Source organism: Narcine bancroftii, chromosome 12 (genome assembly GCF_036971445.1).
Source record: "Narcine bancroftii isolate sNarBan1 chromosome 12, sNarBan1.hap1, whole genome shotgun sequence".
Classification (NCBI taxonomy): Eukaryota; Metazoa; Chordata; class Chondrichthyes; order Torpediniformes; family Narcinidae; genus Narcine; species Narcine bancroftii.
Window position 1 is genome coordinate 53,424,227 of NC_091480.1, and position 24,874 is coordinate 53,449,100.

General features: G+C 41.1%; 1 protein-coding gene and 1 long non-coding RNA gene across 4 annotated transcripts in view; one reads left to right on the forward strand and one right to left on the reverse strand.

Annotated features, from left to right (window-relative positions):
- The window catches only part of LOC138746934 (uncharacterized), an 84,971-nt gene extending 70,254 nt beyond the window's left edge, over positions 1 to 14,717 (forward strand). For both annotated transcript variants that reach the window (XR_011347198.1, XR_011347197.1), the window contains exon 3: positions 14,590 to 14,717. This is a non-coding gene — a long non-coding RNA (uncharacterized lncRNA). The remainder of the gene's footprint in view (positions 1 to 14,589) is intronic.
- On the reverse strand, positions 1,899 to 13,751 carry dnajc22 (DnaJ (Hsp40) homolog, subfamily C, member 22). Of its 2 annotated transcripts, XM_069905619.1 has the most exons (4): positions 13,685 to 13,751; positions 10,821 to 11,830; positions 2,281 to 2,374; positions 2,063 to 2,192 (listed from the first exon to the last, which is right to left on the reverse strand). In XM_069905619.1, the coding sequence occupies exons 2-4, from the start codon at positions 11,655 to 11,657 to the stop codon at positions 2,161 to 2,163; spliced, it is 963 nt and encodes a 320-aa protein (XP_069761720.1). In that variant the 5' UTR covers positions 11,658 to 11,830; positions 13,685 to 13,751; the 3' UTR covers positions 2,063 to 2,160. The 2 variants fall into 2 exon arrangements, with proteins under 2 accessions (XP_069761719.1, XP_069761720.1); XM_069905618.1 differs by lacking the exon at positions 2,281 to 2,374 and having other exon boundaries at positions 1,899 to 2,192; positions 13,685 to 13,746.
- Positions 14,718 to 24,874: the final 10,157 nt, after the last annotated feature.

The window sequence follows — 24,874 nt, forward strand, 5'->3', positions numbered from 1 at the left end:
AAATATTTGATTTTAACATATATAGCACCTATATTTTAACATGTTTCTTTCTTTGGCTTGGCTTCGCGGACGAAGATTTATGGAGGGGGTAAAAAGTCCACGTCAGCTGCAGGCTCGTTTGTGGCTGACCAGTCCGATGCGGGACAGGCAGACACGATTGCAGCGGTTGCAAGGGAAAATTGGTTGGTTGGGGTTGGGTGTTGGGTTTTTCCTCCTTTGCCTTTTGTCAGTGAGGTGGGCTCTGCGGTCTTCTTCAAAGGAGGCTGCTGCCCGCCAAACTGTGAGGCGCCAAGATGCACGGTTTGAGGCGTTATCAGCCCACTGGCGGTGGTCAATGTGGCAGGCACCAAGAGGCACCAAGATAACATGTATAGCATGGATAATTGGAGAAGTGCTGCTTGCCAGCAGATGGCACTAATGTTTTACAAAAAGCCCACAGCAAACATTTTAGAGAGTGCAGAAAGCATCAGGAAAGTAAAAATGTGATTGCTTTTGCAAACTTCAGGTAAAAGCATATTTAGAATCTAGACAACAATAAATTCTTTGATACATGCACAGTTGACAAAAAGCAATTTGTACTGATATCACAGATAAAATATCCAGGCAAATATCTTTGAAGAACTGCACAGTTAACTCTAAACTATTAAAGGGGCTGCTTTTTCTTGGCATGGTACTATGTTGTACCAGTTGCTTTCCTGCTCAATCAATCAGCTGATTGCAAATAGCTGAATCAATCAGCCTAGAAATATGCATGGCATGGAGCCGTTGCTCTTCTGATGTAAACATGAGAACTGATGCAGGTGGAAAGAAAAAACATGGACATTTGGAATTATGTAATAATTACCAGTGTAATGTCAACTCCTTGCCCACAAGAAAGAGATTGACAGAAATTTGAGCTATAAGGAAATTTGTGATTGTCTTGCATGGTGAAAAGGTTCCAGGGACCAATTGGCCTACACCAACCTGTTTCTGATGTTGTCATGATCTCAGTGTTTGGAAAATCATCCTAATAGGCCATTGTTTTGCCCACTTTGCAGAAACTGTCAGCCAAGGTTTTAATACACATATTTGCCATCCATTGTATGATTGTAAAATACAGATGCCTTTAACAGAAAATCTGGAAAAAAGATTTCATATGCAGGTGAACCATCTTAAATATCCAATTTAAAAACATTTTCACTGGAATAATTAATAGTACTTAGGACAGAGATGACAAACATGAGAACACAAAAAATCAGAGCAGGAGTCGGCCATCTGGCCCATCGAACCTGTTCTGCCATTCAACAAGATCATGGCTGATCTGTTCATTGACTCAACTCCACCGACCTGCCTTTTCCCCATATCCCTTAATTCCTTTTTTAATGTAAAATTCTATCTAATTGAATCTTAAATATGTTTAATGAAGTGTCCTCAACTGCTTCCCTGGGCAGAGAATTCCACAGATTCACTACTCTCTGGGAAAAACAAAAATTTCTTCACCCAAAGCGCATTGAACCTGTGGAATTTGGGGCAGCACGATTGGCGTTGTGGCAACCACAACGCCTTTAAAGCACCAGCAATTGGGACTGGGGTTTGAAACCCGCGCTGTCATTAAAGAGTTTGTATGTTCTCCCTGTGTCTACGTGGGTTTTCCCTGGGGGCTCTGGTTTCCTCTCACATTTCAATATGTACTGGGGGTTTTAGGTTAATGGGGTGTAAATTGGGCAGCATGGGCTCATGAGCCGAAATGGCCTGTTACTGTGTTGTATATCTAAATTTAATTTAAGTTTAAAAAATTCTCAACCATATCAGGTAGTTGGGGTCAAATCATTAAATATATGCAAGGAATAAGTCATAGAGCCATACAGAACAGATTGGGAATAATTACTCTGGTTAATCTAGAGAATAAGGAAAGAAAATTGAAAATTTAACTCGAGATCACCTTTATTCCATGCCATAACAAATTTGTACCATAAACTGAAAGCTGCCATAAGGGCCAGTTATTGTTATCTTGTAAATGGTGTCATAGCTCAGGTGTGTCATCTGTTGCCTTTTTTTTTGTTAAGTATTTCATATGCTGCCTGGATCTCAAGGAATTGTTGTTCTGCTTCATTTTCATTATGCTGGTTGTGGTCAGGGTGCCAGCGTTTCACTAACTCTCTATAACTTTTATTAATTTCTTCAAAAGTTGCTTCCTGCTGCAATCCCAGCACCTGAAGTTGAAAAAGAAATGCACGTTTCAATTTAGAAAGGATAACTCAGCAAAATATGCAGTTTAATCTATTCCACTGCATTACTTACAATTGTTTTGTATCCTCTTCAAAGAATGTAATTGTAATTTTTTTAAAAATCCTGGAATTATCCAGAAATCCAGTTTTAAAAAATCACAAACTTTCTGAAAACAGACAAATTTTTATCATATTTTTAATCTAGAAAAACATCTGGGATTAGGACAGTGGAAATTGTATCTTCTTCAGAAAATAAACTGGGAGAATAGCTGTTTTTATCATTAATAATTGACCCATAAAAGCACTGAGATGCACATCTTCCATATTAGTTCTCTAAAAAACATCCATCTTTTTGAATGGGCTATTCGTTGCAGGGAAAATCAAATATTCCTGATCTACAGTAATAGAGAAAATTCACCTCCTTTTAATATAGAGAAGCAAAAGGTTTAAATTGAATCATCATAAATTGTGCCCCAGGCTGACAGACTCTATGGGTTATCTTTTCTTTTTTTGGCTTGGCTTCGCGGACAAAGATTTATGGAGGGGTAATGTCCACGTCAGCTGCAGGCTCGTTTGTGGCTGACAAGTCCGATGCGGGACAGGCAGACACGGTTGCAGCGGTTGCAAGGGAAAATTGGTTGGTTGGGGTTGGGTGTTGGGTTTTTCCTCCTTTGCCTTTTGTCAGAAGGTGGGCTCTGCGGTCTTCTTCAAAGGAGGTTGCTGCCCGCCGAACTGTGAGGCGCCAAGATGCACGGTTTGAGGCGATATCAGCCCACTGGCGGTGGTCAATGTGGCAGGCACCAAGAGATTTCTTTAGGCAGTCCTTGTACCTCTTTTTTGGTGCACCTCTGTCACGGTGGCCAGTGGAGAGCTCACCATATAACACGATCTTGGGAAGGCGATGGACCTCCATTCTGGAGACATGACACACCCAGCGCAGCTGGATCTTCAGCAGCGTGGACTCGATGCTGTCAGCCTCTGCCATCTCGACTACTTCGATGTTGGAGATGAAGTCGCTCCAATGAATGTTGAGGATGGAGCGGAGACAACGCTGGTGGAAGCGTTCTAGGAGTGGTAGGTGATGCTGGTAGAGGACCCATGATTCAGAGCCGAACAGGAGTGTGGGTATGACAACGGTTCTGGATACGCTAATCTTTGTGAGGTTTTTCAGTTGGTTGTTTTTCCAGACTCTTTTGTGTAGTCTTCCAAAGGCGCTATTTGCCTTAGCGAGTCTGTTGTCTATCTCGTTGTCGATCCTTGCATCCGATGAAATGGTGCAGCCAAGATAGGTAAACTGGTTGACCGTTTTGAGTTTTGTGTGCCCGATGGAGATGTGGGGGGGCTGGTAGTCATGGTGGGGAGCTGGCTGATGGAGGATCTCCGTTTTCTTCAGGCTGACTTCCAGACCAAACATTTTGGCAGTTTCCGCAAAACAGGACGTCAAGCGCTGAAGAGCTGGCTCTAAATGGGCAACTAAAGCGGGATCATCTGCAAAGAGTAGTTCACGGACAAGTTGCTCTTGTGTCTTGGTGTGAGCTTGCAGACACTTCAGATTGAAGAGACTGCCATCCGTGCGGTACCGGATGTAAACAGCGTCTTCATTGTTGAGGTCTTTCATGGCTACATCACCTTTGTTGACCTCACCAAAGCCTTCGACACCGTGAGTAGGAAAGGGCTTTGGCAAATACTAGAGCACCTTGGATGCCCCCCAAAGTTCCTCAACATGGTTATCCAACTGCACGAAAACCAACAAGGTCAGGTCAGATACAGCAATGAGCTCTCTGAACCCTTCTCCATTAATAATAGCGTGAAGCAAGGCTGCGTTCTCGCACCAACCCATGGGTTATAAACATCTTGTTAATCAGCACGGAGCTGCATAAACTCCTATTTTTAATTTATTCAGAACAGATTCTCTTGTGAATGAAACTTGTTAGAAGTATTCAACAGAGGATCAAGCTGATAAATCTTCCTTCCATTCTCTCTCTTCCTTTGGGAAAATGTTCCAGTACAGCAGCATGCCTTTGATCAGGTATTTAGCACTCCTTGGTTCTGTGGTAGATAGCGGATGATACCTTACAGAAGAACCCATTTGTTTTGTAATACCCTTTTCTCCCAGTTTCCCATTTTCTTTTTTACTCAACATCCAAACCTTCCCTCTGCTCTTTCCTACCCTGAACTTCACCCCCTTTATGTAGGGCCACAACTACTTAACAATTTTGGACCTCAACTTCTCTTCTGTCTCAGTTATCCATAGCCCTAAATTTTCAAATCTTTCAAACATTTATCCATCTCCTCAATGAATAGCCCCAATAATCGAACTCAACAACTCTTTGGGATAGAGAATTTGTGAGATTCGTCACTCTGCGAGATTTTAAGTGACCAACCCTTATAACTTTGTTCCTTCATTCATGATGAGTTGAATCATCTCATCCATACCCCCTTGAGGATTTTATATATTTCATTGAGATCACCCTTCATTCTTTAAAACTCAGGAGAGTTGAAAACTAACTCTTGATGATAGGAGAACCATCTCATCCCAATAATTAGCCTAGTGAATCTCAATGAGTCTCCAATGCTAGTACAGGCAGTCTCTGGGTTCCATCAGGGTTCCATTATATCAGAGATGTCAATTTCTGCAATAACTCATAGCATATTGCCCTGTAAACAATTCAATAATCTCCTTAGCATGATGCATAATTAAACTAATGGAACATATACTGTATCCAGTCTTTAATGAACACCATGAAATATTTAATTTTTATTATTATTACTATATTGCAAAATGCTTTAAAAGATATGCGATCATTTACATGAAGTCAGATTTTCATAAGTGAGGTTATCTGTAACCCAGGGAGCATCTGTATTTTCCTTTCTTAATTAAGGAAAGCAAAACTGCACAGACCTACAGATGTGGCCTCACCAACTCCTTATACAATTCTTCCCTATTTCAAAACTCCAACCACTTTGCAATAAAACCCATATCTACCCATTATACATACCATTTGCCTTCTAAACTACTTTTAGAACCTGCCTGATAATTCATTGTGATTCATGAACAAGAACATGGCGCAGTTAGCATAGTGGCTAGTGCAATGCTGTTACAGTACCAGTGACCCGGGTTCATATCCGTCGCTGTCTTTAAGGAGTTTGTACGTATCTCCCCGTGTCTGCATTGATTTCCTCCGGGTGCTCTGGTTTCCTCCCACCATTCAAAACGTACAGGGGTTGTAGCTCAATTGGGATATTTGGGCAGCACGGGCTTGTGGGTCGGAAGGGGCTGTTTCTGTGCTGCATGTCGACATTAAAAAAAAATTAAAACCCCCAGATTCTCTGTACTCCACTGATTTGCAATCTCTCTCCATTTACATAATAGATTGTCTTTTGATTCTTCTTACCTCACTTTTTCTAATTTTGAAACTCCATTTGCCAAGTTTTCATCCAGTTATACAACTTATCTATATCCTGTTGAAGGGAGCAAATATTGCTATCAAAACACGTTTTCCCCTAACTATTCCCAGTTTATCCGGATCCTGTGGTAATCTCAGACAACCCTCTTCAATGTCCACTATACCACCAATTTTGGTGTCATCTTCAAACATATGCCACCTCCATTCTCTTCCAAATCATTAATTGTGTGACAAACAAAAGAAGACCCAGGACTGGCCACAGATCTCCAAGCTGGAAAACAACCCTCAGCCTTCTACCACCAACCCAGTTTAGTGTCCAGTTTGCCAATGCATGCTGGATCCTGTGCATTCTAACTTTACAAACCAGCCTACCTTTTGGGACCTTGTCAAAGGCCTTGCTGAAGTCCATGTTGACAATGTCTACTACTCTGCCCTCATTAATTCCCTTGGTCACTACTTCAAAGATCTTAATCAATTTCATGAGATTGTTTCCCATGCACAAAGCCATGCCAATGATTCCTAATAAATCCTTGCTTTTCCAAATGCGAATAAATCTAATTAATTTAAAGGCTTCCTATTAACCCTATTTATGACACTCAACAGGACAGTGGCCCAGCATGGTTCAGATGAAGCCTGTCTCGATGGAACAGCTCACTCCTTTTCCAGTGCCCCATGAATTGGAGCCCATTTATCCCTTAGCAAGCCATGCCCACTCATTTACCTCGAATTTACTCTTTGCCAATTTGCTTATGGTTTGGATAATAATATGGTTGTGATTCAATTTTTCAATTTTTCAATTTTGTCCATGCTGTTGACAATCCCTCAGGAGAACATCCTTCTTTTGCCTACCCTATATACTTATAACAGTTATAAGTTATAAGTTATAAGTTACATGGAAACAGGCCATATCGGCCCTTCTAGTCCATTAGAAACTCCACTAGTTCCACCTACCCACTCCCATGCCCATAACCCTCCAACCCCCTCACATCCATGTACTCATCTAGCCTCCTCTTAAATGACAGAATTGACCCTGCTGCAACTACTTCTTCTGGTAGTGCATTCCTCTCAGCCACCACTCTCTGAGTGAAGAAACATCCTCTAATATTACTCCTAAAGTTTTGCCCCCTAACCATTAACTTGTACCAATCTCCCCTACCCTCAGGGGAAAGAGCCTATTCACATCTACTCTATCTATTCCCTTCATAATTTTAAATACCTCTATCAAATCCCCTCTCAACCTTCTACGCTCCAATGAATAAAGTCCCAGTCTACTCAATCTTTCTCCGTATTCAAGATACTGCAATCCAGACAACATTTTTGTAAACCTTATTTATATCCTTCCTATAATTTGGGGACCAGAACTGCACACAATATTCCAAACTTGGCCTCACTAAAACGTTAAACAGTCACAACATCACCTCCCAGCTCCTATATTCTATGGTATGATTTATAAAGGCCAGCATACCAAAAGCCTTCTTAACCACCCTATCTACATGGGAATCTACCTTTAAGGAATGCTGAACTGTTATTCTAAGATCTGTTCCTCAGCATTCCTCAATGCCCTCCCCTTCACTGCATACATTTTATTTTGGTTATTTTTCGCAACATGAAGCACCTCACACTTAACTTCCATCTGCCACCTTCCAGCCCACTTTTCCAAACAGTCCAAATCCTTCTTAGTGCCTACATGTACAACTCTATGGATCATCCCATAGAGGATTCTTCACTGGCCTAGAAAAGATGCTTTTAACCCTGGCACTGGGCAGGCTACACAGCTTTCAGGACTCAATGCTGCAGAATAACTATAACCATGCTATAGAACAGGGATGGGCAACCATTTTCTTTCCACTCACATCCCATCTTGATCCCTCTGCCATCGGTGCTCAGTGATTAGTAAGGGATTGCTTAAGGTGGGATGTGAGTGGAAAGGAAAAGTTTGAAAACCACTGTTTTATTCGTCCCTCATTGACTCGAGATGTGCAAGGTTTCAGAACTCCAATGGAAATGAGCCAATGACAATTTTTCTCAAGCAAAATATTTCAGTAACAATTGGGTCTAGAGCAGTGGTTCTCAACCTTCCCTTCACACCGTCATCCCACCTTAAGCAATCCCTTACTAATCACAGAGCACCGATGGCATTGGGATTACTTAAGGTGGAATGTGAGTTTAAAAAAAAATGTTGCACATCCCAGCTATAGAACATCAGAAATAGGAGCAGGAGTTGGCCATCTGGCCCGATGAGCCTGCTACGCCATTCAATGAGATCATGGCTGCTCTGATATAGGACTATATCGCCACTGACCTGCCTTTTCCCCATATCCCTTAATTCCCCCGAGATGTAAAAATCTATCCAACCCTTGTCTTAAATATATTTACTGAGGTCATCTCCACTGCTTCAATGGGAAGTGAATTCCACAGATTCACTCCCCTCTGGGAAAAGCAGTTCCTCCTCATCTCCGTCCTAAATCTACTCCCCTGGATCTTGAGGCTATGTCCTCTAGTTCTAGTCTCCCTCACCAATGGGAACAACTTATTTACCTCTATCTGATCTATGCCTTTCATAATTTTATACATTTCTATAAGATCTCCTCTAATTCTTCTAAATCCCAGCGAGTACAATCCCAGGCGATTCAATCTCTCCTCATATCTCCTATGACTTTAACATTTCTTGTGTGTATTATTTAAAAACCCTCAATTTCAGCACATTCTACTGAAAACAGAGATATGATCTAAACCCACACATTTACCATCTGTTGTGTTAGGTTGAAATGGGATCTTGTGAGTTGCTTCCCAAGGAAGTTACTGCATCAGAAATTGTATTGTTAAGTGATATTACATGACAAGCAGCTGTGATCTCGCTCTCCCAACCCTTTCCTCCACACTGCTGAGTGTTTCCAGCATTTTCTAAGCTGTGATCATTTAGATCCAATAACTTATGCTCCAAGCCTTTTGCCATCCCCATCAACGTTGAGACAATTTTGACCAACTTCATCTTGTCTACGAGTTCTGTCCATTTTTCCCATTGCCACCCTCTCTGCAATACCTCTTCCCACCAAGGTGGAGCGGAGGCTACCACCCACTACCACACAAGCTGAAAATAGTGATTGTAGATTCATTCTAATCCTAAAAGACTTGGCATCAATCATTCACCCCTATTCTTTGGTCCTCTGCCCATGGTGGTTTTCTCCTCTTCTCCATCTCTTTTCCATTTTTGTCTCTGCTTTTATCTTTATTTTTCTCTGTAAATTTGACGGTGAATGAAATTGACTCTGAAACCATTGGACTCTTGCTGGGGGTGGGGGGGTGGGATGGGGTGGGAAAGGAGTGGAGTGGGAGATGGGGGAAGCCTCTCATTAGGAGATGATTTCTTCTCGTCAATTTTTTTCCATCACCTTTCTACCCTTCATCCAATCCTTTGGCTTCTGCTCCTCTAACCCCTTTTTATCTCGTGCATACTCAAACAAGTAACATTTCTTAATTAAATTTTAAGTTTAGACATACAGCATGGTAACAGGCCCTTTTGGCCCATGTGTTTGTGCCGCCCAATTAACCTACAACTCCCGGTATGCTTTGAACAGTGGGAGGAAACCGGAGTGCCTGGAGAAAATCCATGCAGACATGGAGAGAGCGTATAAGTTTCTTACAGACAGTGCGGGATTTGAACCCCTATTCGGTTTGCTGGCGCTGTAACAGCATTGTGCTAACCATGCTGCTAACCTTGCCGTCCCAGTTCTTTGTAGTTACTTTTGTTCAGGGAAACCATCTCTACTTGCAGCCAAACAGGTGATCCTGAAAAGAACCACTGATATGATGTCCTTCAATATGTGGAGCAGCCTCCCTTCCTTCAATTGTACCTCCTCCACCATCAATACTCCTGACCCAGCAATCCCTCTGCTTGTTATCCACTCTGCTCAATTATCATTTCCCACCTAGCTTGAAATCCACCCCGTCTTTCCAGTCGCCTTTGATTTTCTACCTGAAGGTTGGCCCTGATACTACTACGACCATCCTTAATCGCCCACTCTCCTCAGATAACCGGCACAATAACATTGAGGCATGAAGTGCAATATAATGCAGTGAGCCTCAAGCCTCTCTTGTTCCTGAAGGTTGAGGGCATCATTGGAAGACATTGAGGATATGGGGGGGGGGGGGAGAGGATAAAGAGGTGGAGGAGGGAACAGCAGAGTACATAGATAATAGAACACTACAGCCCTTCAGCCCTCGATGCTGTGCCAACCTATATATTCCTTCCAAAAAAAAAGCATTAAACCTACCTCATAACCCTCTATTTCTCTTCCATCCCTGAGCCTGACTATGAGTCTCTTAAATACCCCTCATTTTCCAGTCTCCACCACCACCCCAGGCAATGCATTCCAGGCCCCCACAACTATGTAAAAAAACTTACCCCTGATGCCTCCCCTAAACTTCCCTCCCTTCGCTTTGTACTCCTGTACTCTGGTGTTTGCTATTCCTGCCCTGGGAAAAAGGCACTGGCTGTCCACCCTATCTATACCTCTCATAATCTATTAACTCTCCTCTCATCCTTCTTCGCTCTGAAGAGAAAAGTCCCAGCTCTGCTAACCTTGCCTCACAAGATTTATTTTCCAGTCCAGACAAAATCCTGGTAAATCTCCTCTGCACCCTCTCCATAGCTTCCACATCCATCCTATAATGAGGTGACCAGAACTGAACACTATGTGGTCCAAATGTGGTCTCACCAGAGATTTGTAGAGTTGCAACCGACCTCTCAACTCTTGAACTTTATACCCCCCTCAATCCCAGAGGTTCCGATAGCTCAGTGGTAAGAGCAATGGTTTGTAAACCTGGGGTTGTGAGTTTGTTCCTTGCTGGGGCCTCATTTCTGTGAGGGGTGCTGGACAAAGTGGCAACTCTCTGTCTTCCTTATGGAAGACGAAGTTAAAGAATTTCATGTGGGTTACATTCTAAATGTAGAATTACCTTTTTTGACCTTTGCCTATTAATGAAGCCTACCATCCCATAGGCCTTTTTAACTATCCTATCAACCTGCACAGCGACCTTGAGGGATGCATGGATTTGGAGCCCAAGGTCCCTCTGTTCATCCACACTCTTAAGTAACTGACCATTAACCCTGTACTCAGCCTTCTGGTTTGTCTTTCCAAAATGCATTACCTCATACTTAACTAGAAGGTAGGTCAATCAGCATCATAGTTTTGTTTATAATTACCTCATATGCTAATCTTTCTTTTTCAGTCTGTATGGCAGAGATAGATGCAAATATCTTTTCCCATTCTTGATTGTATCCAAGGCTTAATCCAGTTCCACCGATAGACAATTTCCATGTATGATACGGAAGAAGTAATATGGACTCAAGGAGACCACTGACCAGTGGGAATATTCGGACTGAATCAAGAATAAAGCTGATAGTGTCTGTGATGTATGTAACCGTAATTGTGGTATTGTGGAATATACAATAGGAGATTGGTATTGTGAAAGCCAGCCAAGCTAAACCTAGCCTGTAGAGTCGCACACTTAAATTGTCTTCTGTGCTGCTTGGAGTCTTGTAGCGACGGTGTTGTGCAGAGACAACACTAGCAACAATGCTGATGGGCACTGTTGCAATGGGTCTTCCATAAAATATGATGGATGTAACAAAAGAAGCCATAATTGTTACCTTTATATCGGAGGTTTCCTCACCAACATTAGCTACAAGGTGAACACCCAGTGTGATTGCAAACGGCAAGACCATGATGTAGAAACCACTTAATGGTGATAGACTTATGAGAGCAATGATACCAAAATAAATCCCAACTACAAACTGGCCAAAAGCATGAATAACTTTCATTGATGGTTGTTGATTTCTCTTTCTTTGAATCGTTTTATGGTTTGCATTGTGCACATATTTTGGCAATTGCCAAAATTCCCGAATCCACCCAATTCCAAATCCACCGAATGTCACCATCCACAGTAAGGCGTGGCTATCTCTCCTAAGATAGATGTGATGGAGACCTAAAAGTCCACCCAATGCCCAAAGAACATAAGTAATCAGCAAACTTTTGACCATCTCCACGATCTAACATGCAAATATTGATCTTGAAGCTTGTTGATTAACAAGGATTAGGAAGACTCTGCTTAATAAGATACGAGTTCACCGAAGAATTTGATTGTTCGGTTCATATCATTAATTAGGATCTTGATTGAAGCATACCCTTAGCCTAGATATTCATTTTACACAATCTGGAGAAAGATAGAATAAATAACAATAAGAACTTGCCAATTAACTGATGGTCAGGTCTATATTTGTGTGTCCAGATATATAAAAATATGGGTAATATGAGAAAACATTAACAAACATAATTTTGTTTTGTCAGCTAAACTGTGGCTCATGAATTTCCAGGCTATGCTTCGTAAGGGATTAATGCTCTCAATATCATACGTGATTATGACCTAAGAATTTGAGCAAAATTTGTGAGGACTCAAGTTTTAAGGAAAGCAATGGTGTTCAGGGGTACCACTGAAATTCAGCTGATTGAAGCCACATAGGTTACAAGTATAGAGCATTGATAAGCTTTGTATTGTCCCTCCACCCTAGAGTGATTACTTATCAGTGTGTTTGGTTGCAGGATAATGTGAGGGGGAGATCCCTGTCAGTGATGATGGAAAAACTTTTCTAAATTCCATTCACTCATAGTGTCTTTTTAATCATCAACCATAATCTGGACGATTGCAGACTCTCTTGGTTAGGTGTCAGATTATTCAGAATGTCACAGAAAGTTGTCGTGGTTCTGTACTTGCATCAGCAGGCCACCCTAACGTCAGAGATCCCATTTATGTTGTTCATCAACTCTCTCCCTTAATCTTCTTCTAAAATCATTGGGCTGGTCAGAAAGTTGCAAAATGTGACTCTGATCCTACAGAAGGCAGATACAGTAGAAGACCAGAAATCTGGAGCACCCGAGAATCTGGACTTTTTGAAAATTCTCAAACTTTAAAAATTTAGCTGGGTTTTGTGTACTTTCGTGTATCTCTAAGCCTCACAGATTCACAGAAGGAATCATGTACAGCATCCATATTTACAAACCCAGAATAATGGATCCTAAAGTAGATAAACTTCATGATGAGAAAAGAAAGAAGAACATGTTGAAATTGAGTGACAAACTTGCAATAATTAAGAAACTAGAACGTCGTGTGAGCAATACTGTTCTTATGGAAACGTTGGACATTGGAAAGTCTACAACTTACAATATTAAAAAGGCAGTAAAGTCCATGGGAGCGGTTATTAGATTTGAAGAACAGAATCATAATTACTGTCTCCATGCTGTCGTGCATGTGCAAATGCTGCAGAATAATCGGATTGCAAAAAAATTACAGATGTAAACAAGGTAATGTATAAAAGTATTTAAAGCAAAAGTGACAAGCAGTGCAGCAGATACTGTGGAAGCTGTGAGTGTTCCATCACCAGCAGTGCAGCTTTATTCCTCTTTAAATTAGAATTTTAAAAGTACTGCCAGAGAATCCAGAACATCTGGACCAACCGAATCCCCAGTCTGGATTTTCGGACTTCTACTGAAGCAGATTCCACAATTGCCTCATGGGCAGTATGGTGAGCACACAGTCTTCATAAATGTGTAAATCCATTGCAGATCCCAGTGTGGACACAGCTACTGGAATAATGATGCAAGTGTTCTCTCAATAAAACCCAAAGATAAGCCTGTGTTTACCAAAACGTATTACACAGAACAAGATTCCATTCCATTGTTGTCGCTTGCAGATTTATATAGTTTTCAACACAGAGTAACAATGCTCATTTAAAAAGGAAGCCAGACTTAATATTAATGGTAACCCAATTTACCAGCACACAGACTTTAACCTGTATATTCCCAATCAGATTTGATTCGGGTAGGCCCTTGAAAATGGGTGGTTTCCAATTTAAGAGGAATAAACTTTCCCTCTAAAGCAAAATTGTCTTCTTTCATTTACATAAAAGCAGTAAACTTAAGTACTTAACATAGGTTATAGTCTTATTAGTGAAATGTAGTAAAACAGGGAATCACACAACTTTGAAATAAGAAACATTTTGAACATGCTTACCAGACAATGTTGTGTAGTCTCTGATTAAATCCAGAGGACTTTTGGCCTCAGGACTAACCCTGTGTTGACTCAGAGCAATTCATTATTGCGTAAAATTACAACAAACTGTAATGTAGAATTTTGCAATAACTCACTTCACAAACAGTGTGGAATATTAACTCACAATTCAGTCATACCTAAATCACTGTACAGGTGAATGAATAAAGTCAATCAGAATGATAACTGTAATCAGTTTGAACCTTGAATTAAGTTAGAATGTAGTTCAATCCTGAGGTAATCTTTTTTACTGCAGAGCAGGCTTGAATGACTCTTGCTCCTAATTTGTATATTCAGATGAACTTGGAGTGCTCCTTAAAGCCTGACCTAATCACTTAACTGACTGCAAGGGAATGTTCTGTTGAGTCCAACTCCAATCTTTATCCACCGGCCAGCTACCATTTCCTTCTTGTTTTCGAAAGAAAACATCAGTGTGCTATTCAGATGTGTTCTAACAGTTAAAATTTCCTCTCCCCCGTGTTTGCCATGTTGTAATTTCCCACATGCCTCACGACCTCGCCTGTTTAAAATCTGTGTTAGAATGTTTTTTTCTGCCCCAACTTCAGTTCTGGAACTTTGATTATATTGAAACAATGACCATGTTTAATGACATTTCATTATTTTTTCCTTTCCATTAGTGGGGGAGACTAGAACAAGGGGACATGGCCTCAAGATCCAGGGGAGTAGATTTAGGACAGAGATGAGGAGGAACTGCTTTTCCCAGAGGGTGGGGTATCTGTGGAATTCACTGCTCATTGAAGCAGTGGAGGCGACCTCAGTAGATATATTTAAAACCAGATTGGATAGATTTTTACATAGGAGGGGGATTAAGGGATATCATTATCAGAATTTCCCAAATTTCATTTCAGAATGAATATATTGGAAGGCAGCATGGACTCCACATCTGATCAAGATTCTGTGACTGGGAAGAGGTGTGAGAAAGATATGTATACGTAAATAAGTAATACTGTATGTTTGTGAGGTATTCAAGATTCTTTTATAGTTGTGTAATAAAACAGAAACTGTAAGATCGCACAAAATTTCATTTAGTCTGCCGCAGCCACACAGACTCCTGTTCAATCCATTGGCAACCTGAGCTCTAGATCCAAACCCTCAACATGATCAGGAAGTCTTCAGCACCCGAGGTCCTTCAGGAACCCTTCTTGCCCTCAGCATGCTCTTGAATCCCAGTTCCAATACCTGGTTCCCTTGAGCCAGGTAGGTTATGTCATGTATATAGTATATGTTATTAATGTCATTGAGTTGTGGTTGTCTGATGGTCTATTTCTCATATTTTATCTCATTAAATGGGAGAATGGGCAGGAGAAGGAGTAAGATCTTGTAAGATCTTGGCCAACTCTGTTTCCATCTAAGGCTTTATTGTCAGGAGCAAAGTCTGGAGTAAAATAAGCTCCTATGTATTTGAAGAGTACATTAATATAAGCAACAGCTTGGTCTGTTCAAGGCTTCAGTTGTAATTGCTTGTCTTCTTCCTTGTAAGATCATCGTCTGGAGAAAATAAATAGCGCAATGCAACTTTTTTCATGGGGCAAATAAGTCTATTTCAGTGTTAGTTTGAATAATTTTAAATAGTTTGCTCACACGATGAGATAAATAGCTTAAGAAACCTTAATCAGTCTATAATTTTCAATTTTATGGCATAAAAAATTGATAAAAGTAAATAACAACTTTTTCTGAGAGATTTCCAAATTTTCCCCAGCTCATTAAAAATGAAAAAGGACTCGGCAGACAAGTAACATTGGACAACAGTTTTTTTCAGAATGTTTGCTTCCTGAAATAAAATTGGGGATTATGATTGACAACTTCAAACTGAACACAAAGATAATTTCAGATTTGCTATGTCACGTAGGAAGTTGGAGAAACATTAAATTAACTTTTATTGAATTGAGCATGTTTAATCGCATCATGATGCTGACACGTTGTGTGAGTTCAACGAACCTAAAAATGTTTTCCTACTGATTTTCGTTTGTATTCAGCATCTGTTGCCTCTCGTATCAGTGTCCAATAATAGTCGGCCGGCATTGACGGATTCCAATTGCCCTGATACCACTTTTCCATGGACACAATGTCCTGGTGAAACCTTTCACCATATTTGTCGCTGACTGTGCCAAGATCAGCAGGGAAGGAGTCCAAGTGCGAATGCAGAAAGTGAATGTTCACTCTCATATAACCATATAACCAGAAACAGCACAGAAAAGGACAGTTTGGCCCTATTAGTCCATGCCGGAACAAATCCCCACCCTCCTAGTCCCACTGACCAGCACCTGGTCCATACCCCTCCAATCCTCTCCCCTCCATGTAATTATCCAGTCTTTCCTTAAATGTAAATAACGTTCCTGCTTCAACCACCTCCGCCGGAAGCTTATTCCACATCCCAACCACCCTTTGCGTGAAGAAATTTCACCTCATGTTCCCCTTATAATTTTCCCCCTTCAATCTCAAACCATGGCTTCTGGTTTGAATATCCCCCACTCTTAATTGAAAAAGCCTATCCACGTTGACTCTCTCTGAATACCTCCATCAAATCCCCCCTCAATCTTCTATGCTCCAGAGAAAAAAGCCCCAGGCTGCTCAACCTTTCTCTGTAACTCAAACCCTGACATCCTGTCAACATTCTCGTGAACCTTCTCTGCACTCTCTCTATTTTGTTTATATCCTTCCTATAATTTGGTGACCAAAACTACACACAGTATTCCAAATTTGGCCTCACCAATGCTTTGTACAATTTCATATAACATTCCAACTCTTGAATTCAATACTCCGATTTATGAAGGCCAACATTCCAAATGTCTTCTTCACCACTCTATCTACCTGAGTATCAACTTTAAGGGTCTACCATTTGATGTATATGACCTATTTAGATTTGCCTTTCCAAAATGCAACACTTCACACTTACCCGATTTAAATTCCATCAGCCATTTCTCAGCCCACTCCTCTAGCTTTCCTATATCTGTTTTCAAGCTACAGTAATCTTCCTCACTGTCCACAATACCACCAATCTTTGTATCATCTGCAAATTTACTTATCCAATTCACCACCCCTTCTTCCAGATCGTTAACATATATATAACAAACAATAGTGGACCCAGGACCAATCCCTGAGGAACTCCACTTGTCACCGGCCTCCAATTTGACAAACAATTTTCTACCACTACTCTCTGACACCTCCCATCCAACCATTGCTGAATTCATTTCACTACCTCCTTATTTATACCTAATGCCTCCACCTTTTTACCTAACCTCCTGTGGGTAACTTTGTCAAAAGCTTTACTAAAGTCTAAATAGACAACATCCACAGCCTTCCCTTCATCAATCGTTTTCGTAACCCCCTCGAGAAACTCTATAAGGTTTGTTAAGCATGATCTACCCCTGACAAAACCATGCTGACTACTACCTACCCTGTTCTTCCAAATATTTGTAAATGGCATCCCTCAGAACACTTTCCATCAACTTACCCACCACAGACGTCAGACTCACAGGTCTATAATTTCCAGGCTTACATTTGGACCCTTTCTTAAACAGCAGAACAACATGAGCCACCCTCCAATCCTCTGGCACTACCCCTGTGACCAGTGATATCCTAAATATCTCTGTTAATGGCCCTACTATCTGTACACTAGCCTCCCTGAGTGTCCTTGGGAATATTTTGTCCGGACCCGAAGATTTGTCCACCTTTATCTTTTTTAACACTGCCATCACTACCTCCTTGGTTATTCTTAAATGATTCATGACCTCCCAACTATTTTCCTTCACTCAACTGGTACAATATTTTTTTTTCCCTCGTGAATACTGAGGAAAATAAATCATTTAAAATTTCCCCCATCTCCTCTGACTTTTCACATAGCCTACCCTCCCTATCTACAAGGGGTCCAATTCTATCCCTCACTAATCTTTTACTTTTAATGTACCTACAGAAACCCTTTGGATTTATTCTTACTCTGCCTGCCAAAGTATCTTCGTGCCTCTTTTTGGCCTTTCTAATTTCTTTCTTAAGATTTTTTCTACACTCCTTGTAGTCCTCTTTCAAATATGACAGGAAATCACAAAAATAGGTCATATTTAAAATTGGTACGTGATAGGAAATTTTTAAGGTGATTTTCGTAATCAGTAGCCCATATCTGTAAAATACACCCAAAAGTATTGAGCATGCAAAATCTTCATTGTCCAGTGTAATATTTATCAAAATGCAGTGACTAAAAAAAATTGAATTGGAAAAGAAAAAATAATCTGTTTAATATAGCCTGCATTTTATGCCAGTAACAGGATAACAGGGCTTCTTGTTGTCTGCATGTCCAATATATACTTCTCATTTCATATAACCCGGACCATAGTGATTTATGTAAGCTTGATTTTTTTTCCCAGTTGCTACATTCTTAAAAATCTCATCACTGTTTCAAAACCTTCCAATGTCTTGACCAAGAATGTGGCCAAGTGACGTGCTCAAAGGTTTCTGCAAATATTTCCCTTGGGGGAACGATGTATTAAAAAGTGCTGTAATTTCTACATGGTCAAACTAAAATGTACACAAATAACCTTGAATAAAATCTGGAACGTGAACTTTAATCACATGTGAATTGTTTGATTACACATTTAAACCTGTGGAGCACAGGGGCAAATAAAAGAAACAAAATGTGTCTTTGTCCCAAACATTATGTCGGGCTCTGTATCTGCTAAAGTTTTGGAACCTGTTTCTTCAAAGAATGTTCTCCAACCAGCTAGACAGATGCTGAAGCCTTAATTGACAACTTCCAATTTGCTGCTGGTGGTGATTATCTGTTCCCTAGTCTTGCAAGAAAGACGGTGCCTTACAGCATATCTAGTGGGAGCATGGAGTCTGTGTGTGATATCCACTGGATGAAACTGGTGCAGGTTAAATATACGTTATGATTCCAGCACAATTCAATTTGTCCTCACTTATCTGGGGATAAATATTCTCTTTGTGATGCCTTGTGTGCAGATTAATAGCTATCTCATATATTAGAAAATTACTTAATTGGCTTTAAAGTGCTTTATGATATCATGAAAGGCACATTATAAATAGAAGCATTTATTTTCTACACATAGACATGATTGGTACGCAAATGAATTGGGAAGCTTGGTAGAGATGTTCCATGTCTCATTAAATCATAAAGAAATTTGATTGAATTTTGGAGCAGACAGTAAATAGTTACATTGTGACTGTAACCAATATTTTTGAAATCAAGCTATTGATTTTTATTTTGATTATACTTGAAGCTATAATCATCCAGTTTAAATTGTCTTTAAATTAATCTTGACATCTCTAGAAGGAGACTGAATCTAATCAGTCCAACTGCATACAGGCAATTGGGTTTTAAATGCAATGATCTCATTTTGTGACAATTAATTGAATGCTAACAAAATTCCACAATTAATTAACACAAATTTATTAGAATGGGATATTTCAATATGGATTGACAGATACTGCAAGCTATCTGTGCTTGCTTAGAGTCAGTTATCTGGTCGACAAAACAGGCTAATGCATTACAAGTGTGTGCCAATCTACTTAATTCCCTCAGGATCCCTGTACACCATGTCCTTTAGTAGCTCAACACATAGTTTTGGTTATTTTCTGATTTGTAGGGACTTCTAATGCTCTTTTGGAGCAACACAATAAATTCCTTAGGGGTGTTGATCAGTGAATGTTCTCTCCTGATGTTATACAAATGATTCCAACCTTTTCACAGAGTAAGAATTAAGTACTGGAATAAACGAAACCATTTTGGAAGCATATAGCAGTTTAAAAAAATATCTTAAGAGGCAAGAGTGTGTGACATTTGAAGTTATTTCTCGTGAGTTAACTGAAAAACAACAATGAAGACGCTGTTTACATCCGATACCGCACGGATGGCAGTCTCTTCAATCTGAGGCGCCTGCAAGCTCACACCAAGACACAAGAGAAACTTGTCCGTGAACTACTCTTTGCAGACGATGCTGCTTTAATTGTCCATTCAGAGCCAGCTCTTCAGCACTTGACGTCCTGTTTTGTGGAAACTGCCAAAATGTTTGGCCTGCAAGTCAGCCTGAAGAAAACGGAGGTCCTCCATCAACCAGCTCCCCACCATGACTACCAGCCCCCCCACATCTCCATCGGGCACACAAAACTCAAAACGGTCAACCAGTTTACCTATCTCGGCTACACCATTTCATCAGATGCAAGGATCGACAACGAGATAGACAACAGACTTGCCAAGGCAAATAGTGCCTTTGGAAGACTACACAAAAGAGTCTGGAAAAACAACCAACTGAAAAACCTCACAAAGATAAGCGTATACAGAACCGTTGTCATACCAACACTCCTGTTCGGCTCCGAATCATGGGTCCTCTACCGGCATCACCTACGGCTCCTAGAACGCTTCCACCAGTGTTGTCTCCTCTCCATCCTCAACATTCATTGGAGCACCTTCATCCCTAACATAGAAGTACTCGAGATGGCAGAGGCCGACAGCATCGAGTCCATGCTGCTGAAGATCCAGCTGTGCTGGGTGGGTCACGTCTCCAGAATGGAGGACCATCGCCTTCCCAAGATCGTGTTATATGACGAGCTCTCCACTGGCCACCGTGACAGAGGTGCACCAAAGAAGAGGTACAAGGACTGCCTAAAGAAATCTCTTGGTGCCTGCCACATTGACCACCGCCAGTGGGCTGATATCGCCTCAAACCGTGCATCTTGGTGTCTCACAGTTCAGCGGGCAGCAACCTCCTTTGAAGAAGACCGCAGAGCCCACCTCACTGACAAAAGACAAAGGAGGAAAAACCCAACACCCAACCCCAACCAACCAATTTTCCCCTGCAACCGCTGCAACCGTGTCTGCCTGTCCCACATCGGACTTGTCAGCCACAATCGAGCCTGCAGCTGATGTGGACATTTACCCCCTCCATAAATCTTCGTCCGCGAAGCCAAGCCAAAGAAGAGAAGACATAAAATGCTAGAAAACTCAGGGCGTCATGCTGTAGATAGTTAATGCTTCAGCCCAAAACACTCATCAACTGAAAATTTGTTTCAGATTGGGGACTTACAGCATTCTGTCTCTGAAGTATTTTGTTTTTGAACAGATTTCCAGAATTTTCTTTAAAATTAAACAATAAGAAAAGACAAGTGAAAACACAGTAAACACTGGAGGAACTCAGCCAGTCTCGTAGTGTCCAAAGGAGGTAAAGATGTATTACCGACATTTCGGACCTGAACCCTTCTTCATGGTGTGAGTGAAAAGCAGGCAGGTGCCTGAATTAAAAGTCTGAGGAGCAGGTAAGAAAGGGCAGGGGGAGGAGTCCAGACGAACAGACAAAGGGTAATAATTGGTCATGAACAGGATGGCAGACAGTGGTGGATTAACCATTAGACTGAGTAGGCTGAAGCCTAGGGGCCCAGAAGGGAAGGTGGGGGGGGGTCACATCCACTGGTTCCCCAATGTAACCACTTGTCAATGTGGGCTTGTGCTAGTCCTGGGTCCACCCATCAATCAAGGCTCGTGGAGGTACTGTCAATCAGTGGCGGGGTCTCAGTCTCTTCTATCAGTTCGGGCTCCGTTGGTCCCAATGCCACCTGTCAGCCAATGCTCACGTCTGTACCGCCGCCCAAGTCTGAGGTCTGCCTCCTGCAGCAGAGCTTGGCAACCCATGGGAGGGTTACTTTGTTCTTCTCCTGTGTTATTTTGTATAGAGACTGGTTTTTTTTTAGAACTGATTTTATTTATCCTTTTGCAAATTAGACTTTTCTAATTATTTGGAACTAGCAGTCAGATTCTGTAAGGTAAAGTTTTGTTTGATGTTAATGAAGTTTTTCCTCCTCCTCCTCCAACCCAACACCAACTGGTGTATTCCCAGCACGTCCCCGGAGGATAAATTTAGAATATGTGAGGACATCATGCCCAAAGTGAACAATTTCACTTTATTCCATTCAACGAGAGGAGGAGGCCATGGGGTAGAGGGAGGGGGGGGGCTTACTAAAGATCAGCCTAGGGCCCGGGTGATAGTGAATCCGCCACTGTGGACAGGAAAGTTGAGATTTGATATGGGGAGGGGTGGCTATAAAAGTCAGCTTTTAATGGAGGAAGGATACAGATGCATTAGAAGTAGTTCAGAAGAGGTCATAGAGTTTGATTATCCATGCCAACCAAGTTAGTCCCAGTTGCTTGTCCCTTAAAACCATTCCTCTCCATGTCCCTTTCTAAATGTCTTTTAAATGTCACAATTGTACCTGCTTTAAAAATTTTCTCTGGCAGCTTGTTCCATATACCGATTACCCTCTGTGTGCCCCTCAAGTCCCTTTTAAATCTTTGCCCTCTCATTTTAAAACAATGCCCTCTTAGATTCCCAAATTGGGAGGCAGTGAGGCAGATTGGGGTGCAGGGGAGGGGTGGTGGTGTGGGGAGGTGGACAAATAGAAAAGAAAACTTGGTGGACAGATGAGTGCCTGAGGGAGGAGAACATGAGAGGTGCAGGTTGCCTGAAACTGGAAGATTCCATGTTCATATTGGATAGTAAGTTACATAATGGAGCTCTTAGTGGTGAAAAGAAGTTACTCTTGAAATGGCCCAGAAATCCTTTGACAGTTGGAAAGTGGAGGTGGGGGGGGGGGGTGCGAGCATGGGGTGGAGGAAAGAGGTGGGGCTTTTCAGAAGTAAAAGGTGTGAAGAATTTTATTCATTTTTAAAAGTTCACATGGAGTCCAGCAACAGAACAAACTACCATGGTTGGCATAGTGCTTAGCCGGTGATCGGGACCTTGGTTTGAATCCAGCGCTGTCTGCAAGGAGTTTGTACATTCTGCCAGTGCCTGCATAGGTTTTCACTGGAGGCTCCGTTTTCCTCCCTCCATTCAAAAAATGTACTGGGTGGGGGGGGGGGGGGTGGGTGGCTGTAGGTTAATTGGTTGTAATTGGACGGCACGGACTCATGGGTCAAAAGGGCCTGTTACTGTGTTGTATGTCCAGATAAGTTTGATGTGCGTTGCCTGGCAATGACAGACAAGCTGAAATTCCCTAGCTCTGACTGTCCCATTTCTCTCTAGAATCATGTGATTTACAGGAAATAGAGGAATCAAAACTGAACAAAAAACTGAGAGGAGGTGTGATTGGTCCACAATATATTGCATAATGTACTGCAGATGGACATTGCATAGCTTAATGCTGTTGAGATAATGCCACCTAGAAGGTGACTGTTTTCAGATTGGTGAATGTCACATAGCTTTGGAGAATTTTAACCCATGCATTTGTACATTCCCTCAGGGGGTGATGGACCTCTCACCAAGCTTTTGAGAAAATGAAACACTTACCAGGAAATTAAAGTATCTGAGTCCTCCATTCCTTGCTGGATGAAGGCGGTCTAAAAGCAACCATCCACATTGAATGTGACCACGTCTGACCTCTGCTGGCTTCAACTCCTCTTCTGTGTCTTTTTTCTGTACCCCCTCTATTTCTCGATCTATCGAATATTTATTCACCTCATGATCCAGGGAAAAGCCAACCATCACCCTCTCAGGGCAACTGGAATGGTCAGTAGAAACTGGCCTTGCCAGCAATGCCACATCCCAAAAAATTAATTCTGAAAATCTTAACAAAGCTTTAGGACAATTTTAAATATACTCATTTTATTAAAATACTGTAATAGTGCTGATTGCTTTATGTCAACGGGAATAAATCAAACCATTCAATTCAATTTTAATCACACAAATGCTAATGTCATGCTTCTTCCTGCAGCTCACAAACTTTGACAGCTCTGATAAGATGTAGATTGAATGCTGCTGCTGCTCTGTATAAAAAATTAATAACACCAAAAATGCCAGCAATTGGAATCTTTCAAAATTATACAGTCATGAAGATATGTTAGTTTACTGTGTTTACACAGACTTCACTGTGTTATTTCAATAATTTACATAGATTACTGAAGGTCAGACAGCAAAATACAATCCAATTTGTTCTAATTCATTATTAAACAAAGCAATCTACTGACACTGAGAGGGATTGGCAAAGATTTATCCTTCAAATTGCTCATTATAAAGTTGAAATATATACGATTTTAATGAAGTGATGCTGGATTTTGTTACAAAATGAGAAAATTATAGATTTTGGAAAATCTTTCCAAAACATTGTGAATAACTTTAGCAGGGAAACTGCAATGAAGACCAAATTCCTTGCAGTCTACTCCTTTGGCGTGGAAGGAGGTCTTGAAGGAGATCAGAATCTGAATTTAATATCACTAAATTTGTTGTTTTGTGGCAGGATCATGGTGAAAACATTAATATAAACCACCTTATAAAATAAATATAAAAGTCGTGCATGAAATGTCAAAGTCAGGCAGCGCCTATGGTTCAGAAATTTGATGGCAGAGGGGAAAAAGCTGTCCTTGTGCCGCTGAGTGCTCGTCTTCAGGCTCCTGTACCTTTTTCTCCCCAATGGTAGCAGAGTGAAGAGGGTGGTGAGGGGTGGGGGTCTTTGAGGATAGAGGCTGCTTTTTTAAGACATTGCCTCTTGTAGACGTCCTCGATGGAGTGAAATCTGGTGCCCGTGATGATGCAGGCTGAGTTAACAACCCTCTGGGGTTTATTCTTGTCCTGAGAGTTGGCGACCAGCCAGGATGCTCTCCACAGTACACCTGTGGAAGTTTACAAGAATCTTCGATGACATACCCAATCTCCACACAAAGTATAGCCACTGGCGAGCCTTTGTGATTGCAGATAGATCCATTTTTTTCCCCCAAAATTATAAAAATGTACCATTGCAATATGTTTTCAACAATGCTTTTAAGTAATTGCACAGGATGTAGGGAATGGCCCTGTGGAGGGGTTTAGGAATGACATTTAAGACATGCAGGAACTTGAAAAACTTAAAAAAATATATATGAGAGATATAAATGCCTGTGAGCAATGCGAGTTTATGAATTGTTAACATGATTGTATCAAATTTCCATCCCTGATATTTTCACTGAGAATTTAACTAATTGAAAATAAAAAATTGATAATGTAATTTAGAAAAACAGTGATTGTCATTCTTTTCTGGCACAGAGAAATGGAATGGGAGGGAATCAGGAAATTTGGCTTAAATTTAAAAATAAAACTGCTCCCAATCCTTTCTTTTAACAGATAGGATAATACGATTAACGTAAGGTATAGGTGA